The sequence below is a fragment of the Salminus brasiliensis genome, chromosome 20 (genome assembly GCF_030463535.1).
Source record: "Salminus brasiliensis chromosome 20, fSalBra1.hap2, whole genome shotgun sequence".
Lineage (NCBI taxonomy): Eukaryota > Metazoa > Chordata > Actinopteri > Characiformes > Bryconidae > Salminus > Salminus brasiliensis.
In genome coordinates this window covers 7,197,419-7,220,634 of record NC_132897.1, presented here as the reverse complement: position 1 = coordinate 7,220,634, position 23,216 = coordinate 7,197,419, and the positions used below count along the sequence as shown (strand labels likewise).

The following is a 23,216-nucleotide window of genomic DNA, read 5'->3' as shown; positions in this document are numbered from 1 at the left end:
TGCAGTCCTCTAGTTGTGTCCTCTCAGTGTGACGTGCTGTTAGCAAGCTGAAGAGACTGTTTTTAGCCTAGCACAGATCCTGGGTTGCTTCCCTGGCTTTCACTTTGCTGTGTGCCAAGTTGGAGCTCCACTTTGTTGGATACTGGAAAAGCCACGATTATAAGACCTGACTCTCGTACCAACCCATGTTTCTATAACTATCAGAGTCCAGGGAAACGATGGTGTTGTTGATACTGGAGAGCAGCTCTTCACATCCAAAGGCGCCATCGTGTTTTACCATTTCACCAGCTGTTTAGGGCTGTAAATACCACAAGTGAAGACTTTTGGGCAACAGTTTTGGGATTGGTCCATTTTACAGCTGTTTGAGTTGTGATGGACTTCCTTCCATTGTTTGTCAGTTCCCTGTACTCAACTCTGATTATTCTACAATGCCAAATTATTCTTATTGTTATTATTATACAATTGCTGGGCTAATGGGAAGACTGCATGTGTGCTGAGGTTGTACTGTCAGCTGTAGTCATAATGTTGGTTTTCTCTCAGCTCCTAAAATTAAAATGTACAGTCTCCGGTTTACTGAGACTCTGTAAAGGCAGACTAATGGCCATGTTGTGGTCAGGCTGGTTGGTTAACATACCTGTGTTTAAAACCACGTGTTATTTTTAAGCTAATGGCTAAAGGCTAATGGGAAGAATTGGCCATACTTGTTACAGCGGACTTGGCGGAAAGCTCAGTAGCAGAAATGACATTGTAGTAGCACACAGAGAAACATCTCTGACAACATCTAATTACCTCATTTCTTAAGCCTGACTTTACAGGCTGGAGTCCATGTTTACATCAATCAAACCAGGGTAAAGCAGCAGGCGTCCAGTGGAGGAGGTTTCAGTGAAGAAAGCAGCAATTACAGATGAGCTAATGCTAAAGCTAACGATGGAGCTAGTCGAAGATGCTGAGAAGGATGTATCGTCTTTTTACACAAGAACTTTTAGCAAACTCGTTTTATCAACTGCCAGTAGATAAGCAGCAGAAGAGCTAACCTAGTGAACTAAGCGAGCTTTAACTTTTAGCATTAGATCACAGTAAAGTAAGTGATGGCAAATACAGTGATCCAGATCCCAGCTTCTCTGGGAACGCAGCATTATACTATTATATTATTTACGTTGGAAGTCGGATGTCGGAGCTGGGAATGACATGGCACCAGATTTGACCCTCATTCCAGTTAAAGCATTCAGATAATTGCACACTATTTCAAAAAATCACAAAAATACTCAGATAAAGACTTAATAAAGGCAAATCTAAACAAAATATGTCCCACTCTTATGTCCCAGGTTAGCATTGTTAGCTATACTAGTTGTTAACAATGCATTTTACTGCATTTTGCACATCCAAACATCATGGAAAAATGTCCACAGGTAGACGTTGGACAGCGCTGTGTGTATGACTGATTTAATGAGACACAAATAGATACAAGTGCTAATAAACTGTATGATACTGCTGCTATTGCTGTTGATGTGTGGTGCAGCCATCCTGGATTTAGACTAAGGCTTGATGAGGCGCTCCCGACCTTCCGAACAGGAAATCGGGCTTGTGGGGTGTTCTAGTTGAAATTTCCTACTTGGAACTCATTGGCATAAATTGAGCTGCAAGTGTGGTCTTCCACATAGATTACCCCAAGCTTTCTCAGCTTCAGGGATGAAATAAAAACACCCCCCTTCTGTCGTCCAAGATCATGTGTGTTTGAGTTCAGTTATCCCTCAGTAACACATTACAGACACGACTGTGATTGGTTGAAAGGTCAAATGCTCAACAGCAGCCAAATTGATTTATGGTCAGTTCAGAAATCGATGCTTGTGGGTACTGTGACTTAACTGCTAATAAACCTGGACCCCTCCCTGTTTACATTGTAGACATAAACCTGGGCATGAAAGCTGCTCATAATGAAGTCAGTGGTGACAGCCTGCAAGGTAGGAGGTACTGCAAACAGTGGTGCTCAGACCACATCTGTTTATAAGCAGAGGATACCCACCGGACCTCACGCTCTCAGATTTATTACCAGAGTGATGAAAGGGGGGTGTGGAGGCATGTGTGTGTGTGTGTGTGTGCTGAATAAAGAGTGCGGGCAGATTATTGGAGATGAATAAGGAATAGAGATGGCTGAGATAAAGCACACTGAGCCTCAGGTAAATGTCACTCATATTTATCAGCTCTCTCGTTATCTCCACACCAGAGCTTGCAGTTAAGCTTTGGAAGCATCCCGCAACATTGTGCTGTGTATTATTTACGATTCCATACGTTCCGTTCAGTTTACCTCCAGAATCATTTCCATATCATCTACCCTCTCAAAATAAATGAGTTATAAATACCATGCTGTGCCGTAAAGGGCCCACGTCCTGGATTTTCCGTATGTAATGTATGCCATTCTTCACTGATGTCCGCCTGTAAAGTTCTGAGTAGTTTTTTGTAATATTGTGCTACCTTTTAAGACTGATAGACGCTAAATGGACAAAAGTATTGGGACACCTACACATTACACCTGCAGGAGCTTTTATGACCTCCATTCTAAATCCATAGACATTAATATGGAGTTGGTCCCCCTTTGCAGCTCTAACAGCAGTTATTGAGGCGGCAGAGCGTTGGGGACATTAATGCACTATGCTCCTCAGCACTCAGTAACTTTGTGGCTGAGCTGCTGTGGTTCCTAAACACTTCCACTTTTCAATAATACCACTCACAGCTGATGGTGAAACACCTAGGAAACACCAACCCACTTTTTGTGAAGAAACGGTGGCATACTATTACATACAGCACCATGCAGGAGTTCAGTGAGCTCTTCAGAACCTCCCCTGCTTTCACTAATGTGTGGAAAGGCAAACCGCAGGGCTAGGAGCTTGATTTTATACACATGTGGAAATGGGATGAAAGGAAACTGCTGAATTCAACGGTGTTGGATACAAAGGTGTGTCCCGATACTTTTGTTCATAGAGTTTATGTAAATGACCTCTGATATGATTGTCCTGCTTTATATTTGGCCTAACACGGTTTAACACGGTTTAACTCCTCGTAACAATAATGTAGACTCTAGGCTGGATGGGAGGGCATATGTAAATTCAAGGTTTTTGCAGCTTAGTTTCATAATTAAGAGCATGTGTATAAACGATTACCCTGCTGTTTGAGAGAGTCAGGACAAAGAACCGAGACGAGACAGGAGTAGGTTTGAAACTAGGCAAAATTTTACTGAAAAATCTGTTTTTTTAGAAACATCGTCAATGCTCAGCGCTGTACTACTGTTGGACAAGATAAAACATACATTTTGATTGTATAAGTACAGCTTTTACAGCAAGTTATGAGTTTGAGTACAATTTCTGCAAGAAATACTGAACTAATAAATATATAGAAACCGTGAGTTAGCTCCCAGTTCTCTACCGTATCAAAATTACCAGAGGAGTTCGCCTAATTAGCCAGACTACTTTCAATCAAGATATTATTGTGTCAGACATATGGCAATGTTATAAATGTTACCTGACGAGAAAAAGCCCACACACTTGTAGTTCTCTCTTCTAAAGACTCTATACACTGTGGTACAGTCTGAGAATTAGCTTCAGTGCTACTGAAAATGGGCCTAAATGGCTAGTTCCACGCACCAGGCTTTGCACAGGTTTGAGACATTACAGTACGCCTTAAAAGCATGGCAACGGTTACCCCCCCACCCCACCACCTCAGCCATCATTCCTCACTACGAGCGGACAGCCAGCAGCGCAATCACAACGGTGTCAATCAGACGAGATTTAATCCAATCTTCATCCTCGGATCAATCGCCGGGGTGTCAATTAGGTGAAACGGCAGGGATGACGGGTTGAATACGAATGGCTTGGCTTTCCACAGCTCTGGCAAGAGGCTTAATTTTCAATTCCATAACATGTGAAGCTGTGATTTAGAAGGAATTGATGATTTAAGTTAAATCGTTCCCGTTGACTGCTCCACACTGCTCCACAGCTCAATGCTCGGGGCTTTATACATCTCCAACCCTCAATAGGTTCAACAGGTCTCTGCAGGTCCTGGACCTTTGTGTGTATGTGTGTACATTTGCACATCTGAGTCAGCAATGGGTGCAGCTTGAGGTAGCTGAATGCATTCATTAGAAGGGGTGTCCACAAACATGTGGCCATATAGTGCACATGTTCAAAGTATGCTGCTCAGCAGGATGTTTCCAGGGAAATCAGCAGTGTTTAGTAGAATATTAGAACCAGTTTCAGATACGTCTGATTTTATTTAGGATAAATTGTTTTAATGTATTTCTAACCAGCTTTTTCATCCACATTTATCTGGATGTTAAATTATACACTTAATTTGAGTGTTTAGTGTTTAATGTTGCCTGGGACTGTAACAACCCTCATTCATCTGAAAGGGATTTTACCAGCGTACTGCAAAACCTGGCAACCGGTGCTACAAAGGATGCACGTGTGGCCCAAATGTGAACACCTGGACTAAATCCAGTGATACTGTGTAAAAGGCTAAAGTCAAACATGACGATCATTCTTGTGACCAATAAGCTGTTATCGTATCTCAACTCGCTGCGTTAATCTTAGCCTTCTTCACCTGTTACAGTGACCTATTACATCCAAGGCAAAGGGAATAAACACAGTTCCTGAGCCCAGTAAGCCTAAATGAGTATTGCAAAGCCAGTGTCAGTGATTAAAGATACAAGATACAGTCGAAACCATGAACATCATCCTTCAGTACACAAACAGGACTGTTCTTAAGGTCACAATGTCTATTGCTACAAAACATAGCCATGAAAGAAGAGATGTCTAAGAGGATCCAGGGGAAGAAACATGCAGGTTTAAAAATGGAAATTTCCCAGCTCTGAGTCCAGCTGGAAAGCTGAGGAGACGTCAAAGCTCCAGTCTTTTCTGATCCTCTTCGTCTCCTCAGTCTTGTTGGTGCAGTAAAAGAAAGCCAGGCCAATGTCAGCTCTTATTCTGAGAGCTCTTTGACAAAGACAGTGCACATATGATGCATGATGGATGCATGTCCGATCACAATATTCATAAATGATTGATTATTAACACAAAACTAAAAAACAATCATAATTAAAAGCTAAAAGGATCAAAAGCAAATCAAATCCTGGTGAGGTCAGTGAGTGAAGCCCTTCTGAGAACGATCCAGATGGTTCCACATCCCTTGCTGAGTCCTTATTATTCTTGTGTACAGCTGGCTCAAGGCCCGAGCCTCCAGCAGTGGCCGCATGGCGGTTCAAGCTCATTAAGGTAAGCTCTATTGTTCTTGTCAGCTCACATTTCCTTGGCCTTCATATTTATGGATGGAACAGAATTGCAAGCATGTAGTATGAAGTAAAATTAGTGCTGAAACACAGGAGAGTGCTCATGAACACGTCAGACAGAGAGTCAGTCTAGCCCCTTTTTCTCCACTCCAGTGATAAAATAACCTCCGCAGCAAATAAACACACACTTATTAATATTTTAGCCTGGGTTTAGGGTTTAGGTGTGTGTACGCATGTGTGCTCTCAGAGGGAAATGTGCCAATGTGTGTGTGTGTGTGTGTGTTGTGTCCACATACAGGCAAACAGCTGTCACATCCCAGTGCCCCTGCCCAGTCACATGTCTCTGCGGTCAACACACACACATTCCAAACGAGTGTTTTTCAGCTCTAGCAAAGCGCTTTGGAAAGCTTGTCGTAAGGGTGGGCGATATGACAAAGACATAACATCACAATATTTTATATTTTCATCAAAAAAACAAAAGTATACGGACACCTACAGGAGCTTTTGTGACATCCCTTTTAAATTTAAAAACAGAGCATTTCCCACCAAACCACTCTGATTGACTTTGTCTGTAGCGTCATGATTTAATGATGCAGACATTTAGAAAAATCAGTGGATCAATTACCTTGGGGATCAATTTCAGAAAGAAAACTGAAAGTGATATCAGAAAATGGTAAAAGCTGAGGGGCACTGGGCTTGAGTGCCACATTTACAAATGCTTGAGAATCTGAATACACTGATTATTGTAATTCAGTACTTGCAAAAGAAACAAGAAAAAAAAGGTAAATAATGGATAAAATGACAATAACAAATGAGTGACTTGTTACTTTGCACATTTTTAAACACTCGTCGTTTCCAGGCTCTCAAAAACCTTTTATAATGCTGTTTTTCAGTCTTATAGAAGTGCTCAAATCCATGATGCATTTGTGACAGTGCCTCACAGTTACCATGCACTATAACACATGGTCATATTGCCCACCCTTAGCTTAACACAGAAAGCATAAATCTATATAAATCTATCTATATCTATATATATCTATATATATATCTTATTTTTTTTCCTTTCTTAAGAAAACGGTGAAAGGCCTCGCCTCGCCTAAAAGCAATCGGAGAATCATTTGGTAATGCTAATGATCATAGAAGGACTATTGCAGAGACAGTTGCACTTTAACCTATATCTAAGGTGAAAAAAACACCAGGTCCTTTCTCATCACTACAGAGATGCAACTTTACATGATAACGAGAATTTTCTACATCAGCACACACACACACACACACACATCAATGTATGACATCATAGTGATATAGTTACAGTACAGTCTGAGGAAGCTGTTGTGAACTCTACAGTCTGGTTCTGAGTTTTACCTCATCAATAAACAGCTAAACCAACAAACAAACAAAATATGAAAAGTAGGTTTAAGGTATTGTCACCAAGAGCTGCTTCAGTCTACACAAGCATTCGTGTTAAGACAGCTGGAAATCTATGATCTATGGAATTCTACCAAGCTAACTCTACAGAAATCTAACACGCACACAAAAACATCTCAGCTAGAAGGTTTATTCTGTCTGACCTCTTGTTCAGGCGACTCAATCTCACTAATTCTCTATGACTACCTGTCTCTTCCCCTTGCTCTCGTGTGCTCTGTCCATCTTTACTGCTTTCAGAGTGCAGAAGGAAGTCAGTGAAGCTTATGAAACCTGAGTTTTTCCCTCAAACAGTCAGAAAAAAAAACTTCAAAAAATGGAAAATGTGCAGTATCGATATTCTGAAGTAGCAAAGGATTTCTCCACTACAATACTCTCTCTATATATATATTAATATTAATGTGGGACATATATGTATTCTCTTCCCTCTTGTCTCCCCTGATAAAGAACATATTGTAAATATTGAGTTTCCAGAGAAGACGCGAAGAAGACAGACTTGAAAAGACCCAAAATCCCTGTAGTTCACTACAAACACAGCTACTCAGTAAAAATGGTACTACGTTAGGTCGCTCTGATTAGACGTCCCTTCAAAAACCCTACTTCCATTAGACCACGTCTCCTTCGAGGTCTCAGAAATGCAAATGCTCCCGCAAACCACCTCGCCTTCGCCGCAGACAAAACGACGTCTCGTGGACGTCCCGGCTCCTGGACGACACTTTAAAATGGATGGGGTACACAAACAGCACCTTACAGCCACGGCCGAAGCCTTCTCCTGCCTTCCTCTGCATCTGAGAGTGGAGGGTTCAATCAGCCACACGCCATCGGCCGTCGTCTTCATCACCATCATCTTCCACCCTCTACTCTAGCTCAGAGCGTTTAGGCCAGGGCTCTAGAGGGGAACTTGGCCACAATGGGCTCTAAATGGAGCTACACGCCTTTTTCAGGCTGTCTAAAGGAGGGGACGCTGGGTCACAAGAGGTCGTCGTAGTCCATCATTTTGGAGTGCTGCCGGCTCTTCCAGAGGCGGAACAGGCGGAAGTCGAAGTACATCTCGATCATCTCCTTCCCTGCACAGAGAACAGGAGGAGAGAGGGGGGGGGGGGGTTAGGATGATTCTAAAGGCCTGTGACCGACTGGGACCTAATAAATGTATCCATTGAGTATTTTGGCAGATGTTAGAGCTGTGGGGCCAGGAGTAATATCTTTGCATGGGGCCTAAATCCCTGGCAGCACTCCTGGTTAGCACCATGCCATCAGCATATGACTAAGAGGGAGAACTCTTTGGCTTGGAGTTCAGGTGGCTTCTGCTTAGAATGAGAAGGCCACTCTGACAAGTAGACCTAGGACCAAGAGATACACAATATGGACAAAAGTATTTGGACACCTGCTTTTTCTTTTTTTCTGAAATCAGTTCTTTATTATTATGATTATTTTTAAGAGTTTATCCTGCTTTTTACAGCACTGCTGTAAGGATTTGATTGCATTCAGTGACCAGAGCGTTAGTGAGGTCAGGATGTTGGATGATCAACTCCCCAACTTATTGGCATTAGATATGGTGCCAGTTTGTTCATGTTTATCTGCTTCAGAGTCCTTTTCTATTGGAGATACCAGGTCAGGAAGAGCGAAGTACAAAAAATGGGAAAAGGCAAAAAGAAGGGCTAAATTGAGTGACTGGTGAATTCTGGGTAATGGAGTCTGTAGGAGGACCGAGAGGCATGACAGTGAGCAATGGCTGGAATCTAAAGTGTATCAGTACACCAGTGCACAGCAGTGGACTTATGTGGTGTTATGGTGGCTGTTTATCAGTCAATCAGTAGTAATTTTGATCAGAGGAGGACGGATCTCGTAAGTCTTGGTTCCTCCCAAGGTTTCTTCCTTCAGCTTTGAGCTTTTCTTGCCACTCTCGTCGTTGGTTTGCTTGGTTCACTTGGTTCACTTGGGGTTGCAGGTTTTATGTTTTCCTTTTTTGTCTGTGCTTTGTCAGGTTGTCAACAGCACTATACAGACAAATTTGACTTGGCTTCACTGTGTAACATTTAAGTCACTCCAGATAAGGCATCAGCCAAAGGCCATAAACATAACTGTCCAAAACGAAACTTCTGAAGGGTGCTGGGTCTGCAGTCTGCACTATTATCAGCTGTGTGGAAGTGAAAAAGGCCTTTCATTTAGAGCGTTGTTCATTTCTGAGCAGGGCTTAAATACAGTTCTCCATGTAAAACACTAATTATCCTGGCGAGCTGATCAGGCTGTGTGGGAGTCCGTTGGGGACAAAGAGAAAGAGCATAGAAGGAGGGAGAGAGAGAAAAGGAGCAAACTCTCCTGGGTCCAATAAAGAGACAGAGACTGTGGGGGAAGATAATGAGATTTTAACTGAAGAGTAATTACCAACAAATCAATAGTTGGGGTGAGGGAGGGATGTGTGCTATAGGGTCATAGTTTTGTGCATATTTTCGTATATATGATTGTATATACCATCTGAGGGCCTGTCGTTCATGTGTGTGTGTGTGTGTGTGTGTGTGTGTGCGTACAAGAGTGGGTTCCTGTCTGTCTGCCACCGTCTGATGGATGAGCATCATTTACTGCTGCTCTCCTCAGCTAAGGGGAAATATTGGAAAGCTTCAGGACAGGCCACGTGACTGAGCAGCACCGCACGTATTTATAAGAGCATAATCTTAAATCTTAACTGTGTGTGTGTGTGTGTGTGTGTGCGCTCACCCTGTGCAGACAGCTCCAGCGGACTCTTAAAGTCGACAGCATACGGTCTCATCAGCCGCTTGAGATTCTGAAAGAGCTGAAGGAGAAACAGAGATTTAGCGGTTTACTTGATTAACACCGCAAGTCAACAAACACAAATGAAAGCAAAGCTCGAGAAGGATGCTCAACACTACTTTTCCCTGCAGTGAGGGTTTTTCTTATATGCAAACTCAGTATTGTCCTTTGCATTCCCAGTGTGTGCTAGGGTTGCAGGGTTATGAGATTTTGACGGTATGATGACAGTCAGACAATATCACAGTAAACAGTATTTCACAATCCCTCCTCTTATTCTTATGATCAGCTACAGTGACCATTACAGACTGAAAACAGAAGCTTTTTGGATTGAACAAACAATTTCATATATTTTCTATATATATATAAGTGTATAAATGTATATGTAAAAAGTCTCCCTTTAGATTTGTAAAATAAGAAAACAGAGAGAAATAAGAAGTGAGGTGGTTTTAAGCACATGTACACGGCATAGTAAACCTAAACCGGTATACCGCTTCAGCCCTAGTGTGTTTAAGCTTCAGTTTTTTATCTTTCTGATGGAACATTTTGTGCCCAGCGAATTCCTAGTCAGCCATTGCAAACGGTTGCCTGCAATGGACATCAGTATGAAGAATGAGCACCAGTACAGCGTGTTAGGTCACTGAAAATGGTGCTACTCCAGATTCAGAAGTGTTTTCATGCTGCAAAGCGTAGTTTTTGAAAACACTGACATCTCAACATTTCCAATTAACTTATGACTGGGTTTACTTTTTCATTACGCTGGGACAGAATGTGCTGTGCTCAGATTTAGGGTTAAAAAGCTTCCACTTCTCTGCATGATCAGAAGTGTGTGAGTTAATCAGACCCACGACAAAACAGAAAAATCATTTGAACACATTTTAACCTTTTTTTTTTTTTTGGTAAGTCAGATTTTAAGTCTGGAAGAGATGGGATTTAGAAGGATCTTCACACTGGCTTTGGGCAAGACGGTAAAAATATATCCTGATATTTAAAGACAATTTTGTATAGATACATGATATTTATTGTGACATTTTGACATGCAGACCAAATCAAAATGTGACATTGTTAAAAACTGCTATTCAGATACGTTCCTATACTGAGTACTGTGATTATATTCAAAATCAGCTGCACTGCTTCTAATAAAACAGCAGTACTTACACTCTCTGTGCAGCTGGTCAGTGTTATTTAAGCACTGACTATATCCATGATATTCTCACTTGTCACAATAACAAACTTTATCATAATTCTGATAAAACTGTCATATTGCCCACGCCTACTTTACGCTGTATTTAGGTCTATTTGGGGCGTTATGCTGTGTCTTGAGTTTTCTTTTTTTTTTTACTTTGTGAGGTGTTAACATTCCCTGCAGAGCTGCCATGATCATAAATACAAATAAATATCCGGCTATGTGTCTCAAAATCACTCTTTTACAATGCACTTGTAATTTCCAGTGAACATCTGTCTCCATTGTGTAGTCACATGACTCACATCAAAAAGACAATTCAGCATCGCTCAAATAACCAATCTGTTTATTTATGCAACTGCTGACCATCGCACATCATCCCTGACTAGCTGTTAGTCTATTCTGCTGAACACGTTAAGTGCTAAGGATCCTCTGATACATGCGATGCAGCATTGCTGGGCAGCTGTCCTGCCTGGAGGAATACGAGTCCCTGACTCCACTGCACTGACCAACAGACTCCTGTACCGACCTTCATCACAAGAGTGATGAGAGAGCTCCATCTACCCACCTGGAGAGAGCAAATCCAATTGTGCTCTTTTGGCCTCGGGCCGCTGATGGCAAAGCGGCATGGCTTAGGATCCGAACTTGCAACCCCTGCAAAGCCCCTATACTGTTCCACTTTTTAACTAACTGTGCATGGAACTGCTCTCCCTGCAGGATGCAAGCTCTCAGGCTAAAAGTTCAAGAGACTGTTCCACAGTAGGGAAGTCAATCAGAAAAAGAAATGGAATTGACGCCATCTCCGGCTGTTCTCAGAAATGAGCATTTCCAAGCCGCTGAACTTTTTTGCAAACAGCATTACGTGAAGGAGCTGAGAACGCAAAGCTTGTCACTGCGAGCCTGAGGGAAGCGAAGGCGGTGTGTATATATATATATATATATATATATATATGTGTGTGTGTGTGTGTGTGTGTGTGCACCGTGGAGCAGAGGGAGCTAAATTAGAAGGAACAGCAGAGTGTTAAGCTGCTTGTTTTGATAAGCATTATGGGCGACCTTTGCCGGAAGGGGGTCTGTTGTATTGTCTGTGAGCGTCCTTCATCTGTGCGGCAGGCTGGACAGAACACCACAATCTCAGTCTTTCTGCTCTCAAAGCCACTCTCTTATAGCCACTCTCTCTCTCTCTCTATGGTGTCACAGCATTTTCCTAGTCACTCATTTTCGTTCCCGCCACCCTGCAGGACTTTGTACCTGTGACATATGTTCATAAATCAAATGCTCACGTACTGAAGAAAGTGTTGGGTATGGTGAATTTGGTATATTCTTCTCATGGAAGTAGTGGAGGTCTGAATGCTAGCTGGAGCATCATGAGATGTGCAATAAAAATCTAGCTTTGCTTAATGAGTTTCATATATTAACACCAAATGGACCGAACTGAGAACATTAGCATGTAGCTGTCAGATAGGCTCCTAAATCAATATCGACTTGTTAGCTCAAATCCACAGCCAAAATGATCATGTGGGGCTCACATGGATGTGTTCTAGGTAGGCATGGGCTCTGAGAGTGTTTGTACATGCGTTTTTACTAGGATCCAGTTAGGCTTCCCAAATGAGCCCCACCATTACAGCCCTCTTCCAACTAGATCCCATGAGCATTGTGCAACCCAGATGGGTCCCATCACCGGGCATCCATATATGTAGGCCAACATTGAACCCATGGGCAAAACTTTCTGGTTCTCAGTTGTGCTGCCCATACAGGTTCCACATGGGCATGTTATCTGGGAGAGGGCACTGTACACCATGTGGCAACAGACCAAGCTGCTCTTATGCTTATGGAATAAATGTTGGTGTATTTGGTGTTGGTTGGTGTATTTGTATGTATGTTGTAGCGTATTGAGTAACAAAGCCAATCTCCCTGTAGCAAGCTAGGGTTTGATTCTTCAATCAACACTAATCAGAGTCCTTGGGCAAGACTCCTAACACTACATTCTCCTACATGTGAGCTAGCATTTACATTAGTTCCAGTGGGGAAAAAAAGCAAGAAAACAATCACACACATTTATTGACTGTCAGTGTAATTATTATTTGGCAGGAACAGAAAATGTAAATGTAATTCTCTGAAGTCTATGCTGTTATACACTACTCAGCCATAACATTAATACCACCTGCCTAATACTGAGTATCCCTTGTGCTCCCATAACAGATCTGACCCATCGACACATGGACTCTGATGGCATTCTGTGGTATCTGGCAACAAGACATGATTCATGGAGGGCCAACCTCAATCTACAGGATCTGCTGCTAACATCAGTAAGCCTTAGGTGTCCATTACCCTGGTTGTCCTTTCTCTGAGCTTCTTTTGGTAGATACTGACCACTAGCAGTTTTGGAGATGCTCTGACTCAGTCATTTGGCCCTCGTCAAAGTGGCTCAGATTCTTGATAATTTTTTCTGCTTTTAACACAAACCTCACCTTCAAGACCTGACTGTTCTCTTGCTGCTTAATATATCCTCTCTTGACAGAAGAAGATAATCAATGTTTCTCACTTCACCTGTCAGTGGTGCTAATGTTATGACTGATCGGATATACGTAATTTCTTTCAAGATGGCAAGTGTACGCAAGTGAAGATGGGATGTCTGGGAGTGCCTTTTTTGTCCAAAATGGAAACAAAGCATAAGAATACTACCTCTACCAGTTCACATGTTCTTTTGGCAGGTTATTGCTCCCATCCATCTTCAGAGCCACAGAGAGTCCAGCTGGGCCACAGCCAGACAAACTAACCACCCACCAACCCTGCACAGGGGCACAGGGGTCAAGGCAGCAGCAGCCACAATCAAGCCAAAGGCCTTCCTCACAGCAGTCCTCATTTATTAAGACCAGATAGATGAACCAATAACAATAAGAACACCATCAACCACAACAGCAATAAAGCAAGAACATTCCCGGCACCATTGTACTCCGAGTCACAACAGCACTCTGAAGTACACAAGCTCAGCATTTAGACTGTCACTGTGATAAATGTGCTGTGTAAGCAGCCCTCTCTAAAGCAGCATAATGTGTACTCCAGCTTTTGTTTAAGCCTTATTAAGTTTCCAGGAGAAAAATACACAAGACATATGGCTACCTGCTGGTAGCTTGGCACTGCTCTCCGAAACGAGCCCCGAGCCTGCATTCCGAGAACACGCAGCTTTCATCTGACGCAAGCTAGACAACAAAGAAGTGGAGTTTGGCATTGAACTCCAGCACCGGCCACACATGGCTGAAGCAGTGCGTTTATTTTTAGAAGGATTACTACACCTCCCAGTTCAGCTGGGCGAGAGAGGGGAGTCATGCAGGGGAGAGAAGGAAGAGGGATAAAATGCTTATTAGAGCAAAAACAAGCAACTGCACTTTTTCTTCAGACCAGTGAACAGAGTGGCGATGAATCAGGAGAAGTGCTCAGCTGTTGTAAGTGCAGCAGTTTTATTCAGATATTCGGTTCATCTAAGCTTTAATATTTTAGCAGACTGAAGCAGGTCGTCTTGCAGCATCTCACTGTTTGGAAATTGACAAATGACGTGAGAGTCGAGCACCATTTCAGAGGTATTTTGCATTGAGGCTGTCCTGTAGTCAGTGTGGTAGGATTGCACTGTCTGTTGTATTGTTTTTTCTGTCTTCCAAAGTAGCTAAGCTTAATGTAATGTGTTGCTTTGAAATAGCCCTGCTAATAACAAACAGAAACCCAGGCAGGGTAGCAGTCTGTAAAATGTCCTACAGTCCACTTTCTGCAGTTACAGACATGAGGATTTTTTTTTCTTTATGATGACATTTGTAATATCTTGTTTTTTAATGAGAGGAAAATATAGTGCAAATGCAGGCTGGTAGTGCTATGTACAGGATGCGTTGCTGTTGCAGTTCTTCTGTAGAAATAGAAGTCTACAAACTGTCCATGGGCTTCAGGGATTTATAGTTTCTGAACTGTTCACAGGTTTCCACACTTGCCATAAACAAGACAATAAGTAATATCCAAGTATGATGTTTGAGGCAGCAATGATAGCATTCTAACCTTTAGTGTCCCGGTCGTTTAGATCAGTGTTGTTGAAAGTCATCCTTACTGAGTTTCTCCTAATATGGTTCTCTCCCATTTGGCTTCTCCAGTTTTATTGCTTTCAAGGCTCCCAAATCAGTGGCATTTTTACACAGTACTGTGACTGTCAAAGATCAATTCCTCACCATCAGTCCCTTCTTCATGTTGAACAAGATGCCCAGTCCCTGCTGAGGAAAAGCATCCCCACAACATGATGCTGCCACCACCATGCTTCACTGTCGGGATGTTTTTTGCTAAGAAGGTTAGTGCCACACATACTGTTTTGAATTGTGTCCAAAAGGCTTTAATTGATGTCTCATTTAAACCATAAAATACATTCAGGCTGGATCACTTTGCTGCCTTCCAGGAAGCTCAAAGTGGGTTGTGCTGAGTTCTTCAGGAATGGCCTCCCTCTTCCCATACAGGTCAGTTATATTGAGATCTTAATGTTGTTCAGAATGACTGCTGGCCTATTTGTGGCATCTTCTAACCCCTTTAGACACTCTATTAAATTTCAAAACTCCATTACTGTCATAGTTAACATTTTATTAAACATAATTTTACAGGCCCAGAGAGCACAACTGACCTTGCTCTCTCCCCACATCATCGGCCAGCACTGGAATGATGGGAGGAGAGAGCGCCATCTACCCACCCTAAAGAGAGAGAACAAGGCCAATTGTGCTCTCGCTGGGCCTCGGCTGCTAGCAGCATGACCTGGATTTGAACCAGCGACCCTCTGATCATAGGGACGGCGCCTTATTCCGCTGGACCACTTGGGGCCCTTGGTTCACCGCGCAGACAATGTCAACATTTATGAACACAAGCAAGAAGGGAGACTTTAAACCTCTGGAACATAATATTGAATTGTTCTGGTCACTTACCATATCTTGTGGAGTCCCACTTTAGTTTCTAAAGTAATGTAGTTATGGAAGTTAATGGAGTGTGTTGGATCACATAGAAACTAAAGTAATGGAAGTCAATGATGTAGGTTATGGATGTTGATCCAACACATTTTATTATTAAAGTAGTTATGGAAGGTAAGTATGTAGATTATGGAAGGTAAAAACTAAAGTAGTTATGGAAGGTAAGAGTGTGTTGGATCACACAGAAACTAAAGTAATGGAAGTCAATGATGTAGGTTATGGAAGGTAAGTATGTAGATTATGGAAGGTAAAAACTAAAGTAGTTATGGAAGTGTGTTGGATCACAGAAACTAAAGTAATGGAAGTTAGTGTGTTGGAGCACATGGAAACTAAAGTAGTTATGGAAGTTAAGAGGGTGGAATGATATTAATAGAGCTGGAATGATGCCTGTACTATATTTGGACCATGCCTTGCTCTCTCTTTAGGGGGGGTAGCTGGCACTCTCTCCCTGCTGGCCATCGCTGGAGTCTGCAGTGACGGCCAGCGCCGCACTGGAGTAGCCACATTCCAGTGCGGCGCTGGCCGCCCAGTGACGGCCAGCACCGGAATGATGGGGGGGGGGGGAAATGCCATCTACGGGGCAGCCGGGGTCCAGAGAGCACACGATTGGCCTAGCTCTCTCTTCAGGATGGGTAGATGGCGCTCTCTCCTCACATCATATACCAGTGCTGTGCTGGAATGATGTGAGGAAAGAGCGCCATCTACCCACCCTGAAGAGAGAGCAAGGCCAATTGTACTCTCTCTAGGCCCCGGCTGCCGATGGCTTGCAGCATTACTTGGATTCGAACCAGCGACCCTCTGATCATAGTGGCAGCGCCTTATTCCGCTGGACCACCCAGGCCCTTGCTTCAGCTTGATGCTATAGGCGCCTTTAGCATGACGTTTCTAAACAAATGTATAAAAAAAATAAAAAGTTATTTAACCTTTTAAATATTAAGATTTGTATTTTTTATTTTACATTTTTATTATTTTAAGAATAAAAATAAAATATTATTATATAGAGTTTTTTGACAGCAAGCAAGTTGGGTAACTTTAGAGGTAGGAACATATCAGTCTTCTTCCTCTAATATGACTGAGCTTCCGTCTGTTTGCATACTGTATGCTTTGTCTGATTTCTGTAGCAGTAACACCTACATGCTGAAAAGGAGAGCTCAGTCCTGTGATGTAACTAAGCTGATAGGAAAATTGTGTGAATATGATTTTTTGCCAAACAAATATAAACAAATAAAAAAAAAAAAACTAGTTATGTTGGTCAGTGCAGTCTGTTAAAGGGGGGGAGGGTGTATGTATGTGAGCTCACTGCCTCTAGTTCACCACCAACATTTTACTGTACCTAACTGGGACTGTGCATTAGTGTATGACAGGTAGTGTTTTTTGTGTGCATGTGAATGAAGAACAACAAAAGCTATACATACATAGACACACACACACACACACACACACATATATATATATATATATATATATATATATATATATATATATATATATATACACACCCAGAGAGAGATATTGATTGAGATTGACGTGATGAACATAGAGCGGAGACAAACAATGTGGTGGTGCAGGGTAGGCAGATTCGGGGGCGGCTGATTGACTGTCACTCACGCAGCACCTGCTTGTCAATCTCATCTTTTGTAAACATACCCCCACCTGCCTCATACACACAAGCTTTACCATGGTCTGAGGTAAGTCAACCTTGTATGTCTAGAATAGCAACTTTACAGTTTTGTCAAACTACAGCTGATGTATTTTGTTTGTTTGTAATTTGCTACCATGCTTATGTGAACTCTCACAGTCACCCAGTCCAGCTCTAGCCACAGCCACTCTAAACAGTATATCACATTTTCTTAATGTAATGTCAATTGTCAACATTCTTAAAAACCTTTCCACCTTAACAGCATTTGTGGGCGGAGCACAGATTATGGCATGTGTAGTTATGTGTCTGTGAACAAAATGCTTACGTTTAAGGACAGTAACGAGTATAGAAGGTGGAATTTGAGCATGATGAATTTGAGGGTACTACACTGGCTCAGTACTTTGTTTATGTGGTCAGTGCTGAGGTATGTTGATAAAGAGACTCAGGTTTGTCTCTACCAAAACTTAGTGAACTAACATCTCCCTAGATAATAGCGCAGGACAAAACAGGGATCCATTTCGGTCACAGCCCATATCTAAGAATTACTGTGCAGAGAGATGCAAAAAAAAATAAAATGATATGTGAGATGATTTTAGGCAAAGTCTGGCTTGCAAATTACAGCCTTGGACACTGATGAGAGCTGGAATGAGACTCTGATAGTGAATACACTCTACATTATGAAAGAGATTTGGAGGCTGATGGGTAATGGGTACCTTCTCTCCGTTAGCATTGCCCAGCACGTAACAGCCCATGATGTGAACGAGATTGGGCTCAGGGTTCAGCAAACTCATCATCCGGCCCAGTTTCTTCCAGAACCTGCATACACAAATCCATAATTGATCAACCAGCTTATACTGCCTGCATGTCCGGTAGTGGAGTTGCTTTGTTTTGGGCTTTTCTTGTTCTTTTTCCATTAAGACCATTATGTTGACTGTAATCATGTGTCATCGTAATTATTCATGACTCTGTGTGATAAATAGTTTACTCTCCACTTACCTAACTGAACCAAAACCATAACAATAAAAATAAAAATGAATAAAATGCCATGTGAATGTTTATACACTATAAAGGGCTGTACACACAATCAGCCATAACAATAACACATGATTTGCCTACTACTGAGTAGGTCTCCCATGTGTTGCCACAACAGGTCTGACACATTAAGACATGGACTCCACAAGACCTCTGAAGGCACCCTATGGTATCAGGAACCAACCAGGACATTAGCAGCAGATCCTTTAAGTCCTACAAGTTGTAAGGTGGGGCCTCCATGAATCGCATCGAGGCATAGAGGCTGTCGCCAGTTGAACACTCCACAAGACCTGCCTGATATTTTGGAGATGCTGTGACAGAGTCGTCTAGCCATTAAAATCCCCCAAAGTGTCTCAGATTCTTATGTTTGTCCTGCTTTTAACACATCACCTTTAAGACCCGACTGTTCACTTGCTGCCTAATATATCCACTACTGTAGGTACTAATGTTATGGCTGATTGGTATGATTATAAAGTTTTTTCATGGAACTCACTGTATCATGTCCTCCTCTTTCTCCACCTTAGCGAATGTGGCCACTTTGTTCTTCAGCAGGTATAGGTGACCAGGCCCTCCCTGGAGAATGCAGAGCAGTCATTTGGTTAGAAATTACTCACCGTTTTTAAAACACAGATAGATACACGCTTGCACTTCTCTCACCTGACAGAAAATAAGCATGTTCCAGATTTTGCAGCCTTTTCTGTAGGCGGTTAGTTTCTTTTCGATCTCCTCTGGGTGTACAGGCAGAGAAAGCGAGCGAGTGAGTGAGAGAGAGAGAGAGAAAACAAAGAGCGATCGAGGCAGAAAAAGAGGAAGAGAGAGAAGAGAGAGAATAGAGAGAATGAGTCAGTCAACAAAAGGCAAAAAGAGCGCTGGAACACCTACATTAGATGACCTGTGAGTAACTGTGAGTTTCTCATAGTAAACACACAGCATCAGTAAAGTGGCCTCCAGTTAATCACACTCACCCAGTATATCATCAAAGGTAGCGTGCTCGTGGTCCTGTACACACACACACACACACACACACACACACACACACACACACACAGATAGAGCATGAGTTAAGAAAAGGAAGTTAACTTTCCCTGAGTGGAAATGACCACTCAAAGGGTCTTGTGTTTTTCCATTTCACTTTGAAGCTTCATTAAATTTTGATCTATTCAGAACATTCAAATAATACTTTAATATGCACTGTGCTCTCGTTATGATCAAGTACAGTTACAGAAGCCACACACACACACACACATCATCTGCATTGCTAACACTTCCAAAATAACAAGGCTAGCCGTCAGATGAGCATTTGCATTACCAAGCAGCTTTCGTAACGTCTGACAAAAGACTCTTTGATCCACGTGAATAACGGCGGCCGGTGAAAGACTCACATAGAGGATTGGGATGATGGAGGGGTCGCTCCTGCGTATGATGTTGGGCACATACTCCGCCTTTGGAACCTTGGATGAAATCAGCTACACAAAGAACAAGAAAGAAACACGACCCAAATCAATGAGGCTGTCTGGCAGAGGAGCTGGGTGCAATTAAGGAGGCTTTCTGTTCAAAGGGAGGACACCTATATGTGTCTTTTGCTTTCCAAGAAGGGTGTCTAAAGCAGCCCTCATAAGACTTCTCAGAGGTGTTTTGTAACACATAAAAATCTAAGCTTCAAGATGAACGTAAATTAGCTCTGTAGCTCACTGTACACAGTTGCACTTATAAGATCCTTGAGGAACCTTATAAACAGTGTAGTTGGTAGAAATGAGTCAGTGATGGGGTTACCCTGAATACTATCAGGTATAGTGCTGTACTGGAGCTTCTGTATAGTTAGCATGTAGAAATCCTAGTGGTTTCTTAATGGATCAATAACATATACATTTAAATCACCCTGTCGAAAATGGTACACAGGCAAGCAGAAAGAATCTGAAATGTAATATATCAAATATTTCTCATTGCGATATAGTTGTGAAAATACAAGGTCACCTAGTGGGGGGCAAAGTTACCATAGCAATACTCCTAAACAACTACATTTACAATACCTTGCAAATCCAACAGCTTAAGGTTTCGGGGTAGAATGTGCATTTGTTAAATGACCATATTTATCTTGTGTATCTCAAACTGTGTATTATCTGTGACTGCACGTACCAGGACACCCCTACTAATTTTTAGTTGTGATTTCCTGACGATAAATTTATTAATGTGTCTCTTTAAAACCCTCCCTGTATTTCAATAAATACAGAAATATCCTCCTAAGAATATTTCTTATATTCACTACAATTAAGCTCTCAGTAAAGACGACACATTCGGACCGGGTGTAATGGGGGTGGGGGGGGGGGGTGGTGTTCACCATGATTTTTGGAGGTATGAAGTCATCGCCCTCGCAGGCTAACCGCTCCAGCTCTTTCTCCTCCTCCCAGTCCACATCATCATACTCTCCCTCATCCAGAGTGCCGGAGGATGCCTGCAGGTCCCCACCTGAGTCACACAGATACAGAGAAAAAGTCCACATTATAGCCTGACACGGTTGTAGAAAGACAGACACCAGAGGGGGTGTTACTGCAGTATATGGACAGACAGATTCAACACACTCTCAAAAAGGATGTCAATTAACACCAGATTTGATGATGGTGTATTTTGACACACACTTTATGTCAAATGTGTGTTAAGTGTTAACCTGAACTGTAAACACACTGATTTGAGAGTGTTTGATTGTGCCACTGCACACAAATACACACACACACGCATTCAGATAGAGTGAACAGCAGAGTGAGGTCCTGTCAGAAGGACGCACGCACACACACCCCCTCCAGTGAGGACAGGTGTGTATGTGAAAGAGGTAGAGAGGCTCCTGTATGTGTAGGTGCATTAGAGTGTGTGTGTGTGTGTGTGTGTGTGTGTGTGTGTTTGCAGACTCACTGTCTCTGGAGTCATGGAGTGGGTCAGGCTTGATGGGGGTGGGATCACTCCAGGAGCGACTGAAGCTCTTCGTTTTGCGATCGGCGAATGCTAATAATGGAGTGGAGGAGAGCATCACACACACTGGCCTTCAGCATACACACACACACACACACTCCTCCTCTCACACACATCACTCAGCTGGCAGTATCTCGCTCTTGTCAGTGCGATTACTGGAGTGATGTGCCCTGATGGGCTTTTCGATCAAGCTGTCAAGCTTTTCAATCAGCGGTATGGAATTTCCCATAAAACTCATCATTCAGTGTAATGTCAGGAAAAGAAAACTATGAGCTTAACGCTTCTCATCGCTGTCATATCAGAACCCTGTTGATTTTTTATTATTATGCCAACTGCCCACTCGATTCTAGCGTGAGTCAATAAAAACGGTCCAAAATAACTTGCATACATTAAAGCTTAAAGAGAGGCCAGTGGTTGTGGAAAACGTCGGCTGTTTTGTGGTAAGGGTGCAAAAATAAAAAAATCTGATGACTCCTACATAGAGGTCACACACTGTACGTACAGACGTACTGGGACACCTGCTCATTCACTGTTTCTTCTGAACTCAAGGGAATTAAAAAGTTTCTGGAATTGTAATCAAGTCCTATTCATAATCCTATTTAAGTTGCTGATCTCTGCTGAATATTATCATGTGACTGGTAACAGCCAATCATAGCAAACTGAGCCATGCTGCTTTGACATCAGCAGCTGGAGCTTGAGTCAGCACTATTGGTTGCACTCTCTCTAGGTGGGAAGATGAGGTTGCCGGCATAGGCGTCTGTTAGCTGATGTGTGCTGGGGATCTCTGAGCGTGTCGGAGGACAGCATGCCGCATCGGCAGCAGTTCAAAAACAGGCAGTGACTGACTTCACATGTAACAGAGAAGTCCATACCCTCCTAGTGTTGAGAGCATTGCTAGTGCTAGGGGGTGCTATGAACGTGTGGGTTAATCGGTAGTACCAAATTGGGAGAAAAATGGGGGGAAATGCAAATTTATGCAAATTTAGTAAACATAGACTCAATTAGAGTCAATTATGAAAAATAAAAAAAACTCATAAAATCCACATAATTCAAATTAATAGCATAATCATAAATGAAACTGCAAATTTTGCCTAAAGCCGATGATGCTGTTTGTGTATGTTTTTCCTTCCTTCATCAAGTTGCAGTTTTGGAGATAAAAGGTTTTCATATGACAGCGACGCTCTGCTTGAAAATAAATCATCAGCCACCAGGATTTATTTTCAGAATCACTGTTAGTTAGCAACATGTAATCAGCAGAACAACGATACAGATGAGGCTGAAAACCATACAGTAGGGAAGGCATGATACCACTTTCCAATGCTGATTCTGAAACATCTGACATGTCTTCTTAAAAATCAAAGCTTTAAAATGAGCTTTAAAGTTTTAATTAAAGTAATTCACTTAAAATCAGCTCATCAACATCACGTCACATAGTGTGTAGATATGTTTGGACAGAGGATCAGCTCAAATTCATCCCTTTTCTCCCTTCTGATATCCTATTCAGTGTTTCTGCTGAGATCAGCCTGATCCAGATCCCCACAGATAGGGATATGCCACCTCTACCATACACACGCCTCAATTACACTGACACACCGTACAATATGACTCACTCTGGGCCTTCATTCTCCTGCTGCCCACCATCCTCAGGTGCTTCCGGAAGTTTCTGAAGGCAGGGTAGATTGAGTGAACGTGAGATGTCAGAGAGAGAGGACGGGGAAACAGAAGCATAAGAACAGTTCAGAGACATGAACGTTAACAGTGTACTCAGATCTGATGCAGACATGCCTGGTAACGGACAAGGAAGAGTGTTTGAAGTTCCACAGGAGGATCTCACACACAATCAAATTAACCTGACCTGATGACCTTCGTATCAGTCACGTCTGTCTCTTCTACACCTGGCTTGTGTCAGACCGTTTTACTTAACGTGACTTGAAGTTGATT

At 42.4% G+C, this 23,216-nt stretch overlaps 1 protein-coding gene and 1 long non-coding RNA gene across 6 annotated transcripts in view; one reads left to right on the top strand and one right to left on the bottom strand.

Annotated features, from left to right (window-relative positions):
- Window positions 1-3,205: 3,205 nt before the first annotated feature.
- The window catches only part of nsmfb (NMDA receptor synaptonuclear signaling and neuronal migration factor b), a 64,456-nt gene continuing 44,445 nt past the window's right edge, over window positions 3,206-23,216 (bottom strand). Inside the window, exons 8-17 of the mRNA XM_072664481.1 lie at window positions 22,886-22,938; window positions 21,219-21,308; window positions 20,650-20,777; window positions 19,694-19,777; window positions 19,277-19,310; window positions 18,969-19,039; window positions 18,805-18,884; window positions 17,993-18,095; window positions 9,419-9,494; window positions 3,206-7,770 (exon numbers count right to left, since the gene is read on the bottom strand). Of these exons, the coding sequence (XP_072520582.1) occupies window positions 7,673-7,770; window positions 9,419-9,494; window positions 17,993-18,095; window positions 18,805-18,884; window positions 18,969-19,039; window positions 19,277-19,310; window positions 19,694-19,777; window positions 20,650-20,777; window positions 21,219-21,308; window positions 22,886-22,938 (817 nt within the window). The 3' untranslated portion in view covers window positions 3,206-7,672. The remainder of the gene's footprint in view (window positions 7,771-9,418; window positions 9,495-17,992; window positions 18,096-18,804; window positions 18,885-18,968; window positions 19,040-19,276; window positions 19,311-19,693; window positions 19,778-20,649; window positions 20,778-21,218; window positions 21,309-22,885; window positions 22,939-23,216) is intronic.
- On the top strand, window positions 13,885-18,799 carry LOC140541721 (uncharacterized). 5 transcript variants are annotated; one of them, XR_011977957.1, is made up of 4 exons: window positions 13,885-14,233; window positions 14,789-14,979; window positions 15,060-15,142; window positions 18,007-18,799. It is a non-coding gene; the product is annotated as an uncharacterized lncRNA (long non-coding RNA). The 5 variants fall into 5 exon arrangements; XR_011977958.1 differs by lacking the exon at window positions 18,007-18,799 and adding an exon at window positions 15,284-16,098 and having other exon boundaries at window positions 13,885-14,098; XR_011977959.1 differs by lacking the exon at window positions 18,007-18,799 and adding an exon at window positions 15,284-16,098 and having other exon boundaries at window positions 13,888-14,098; window positions 15,085-15,142.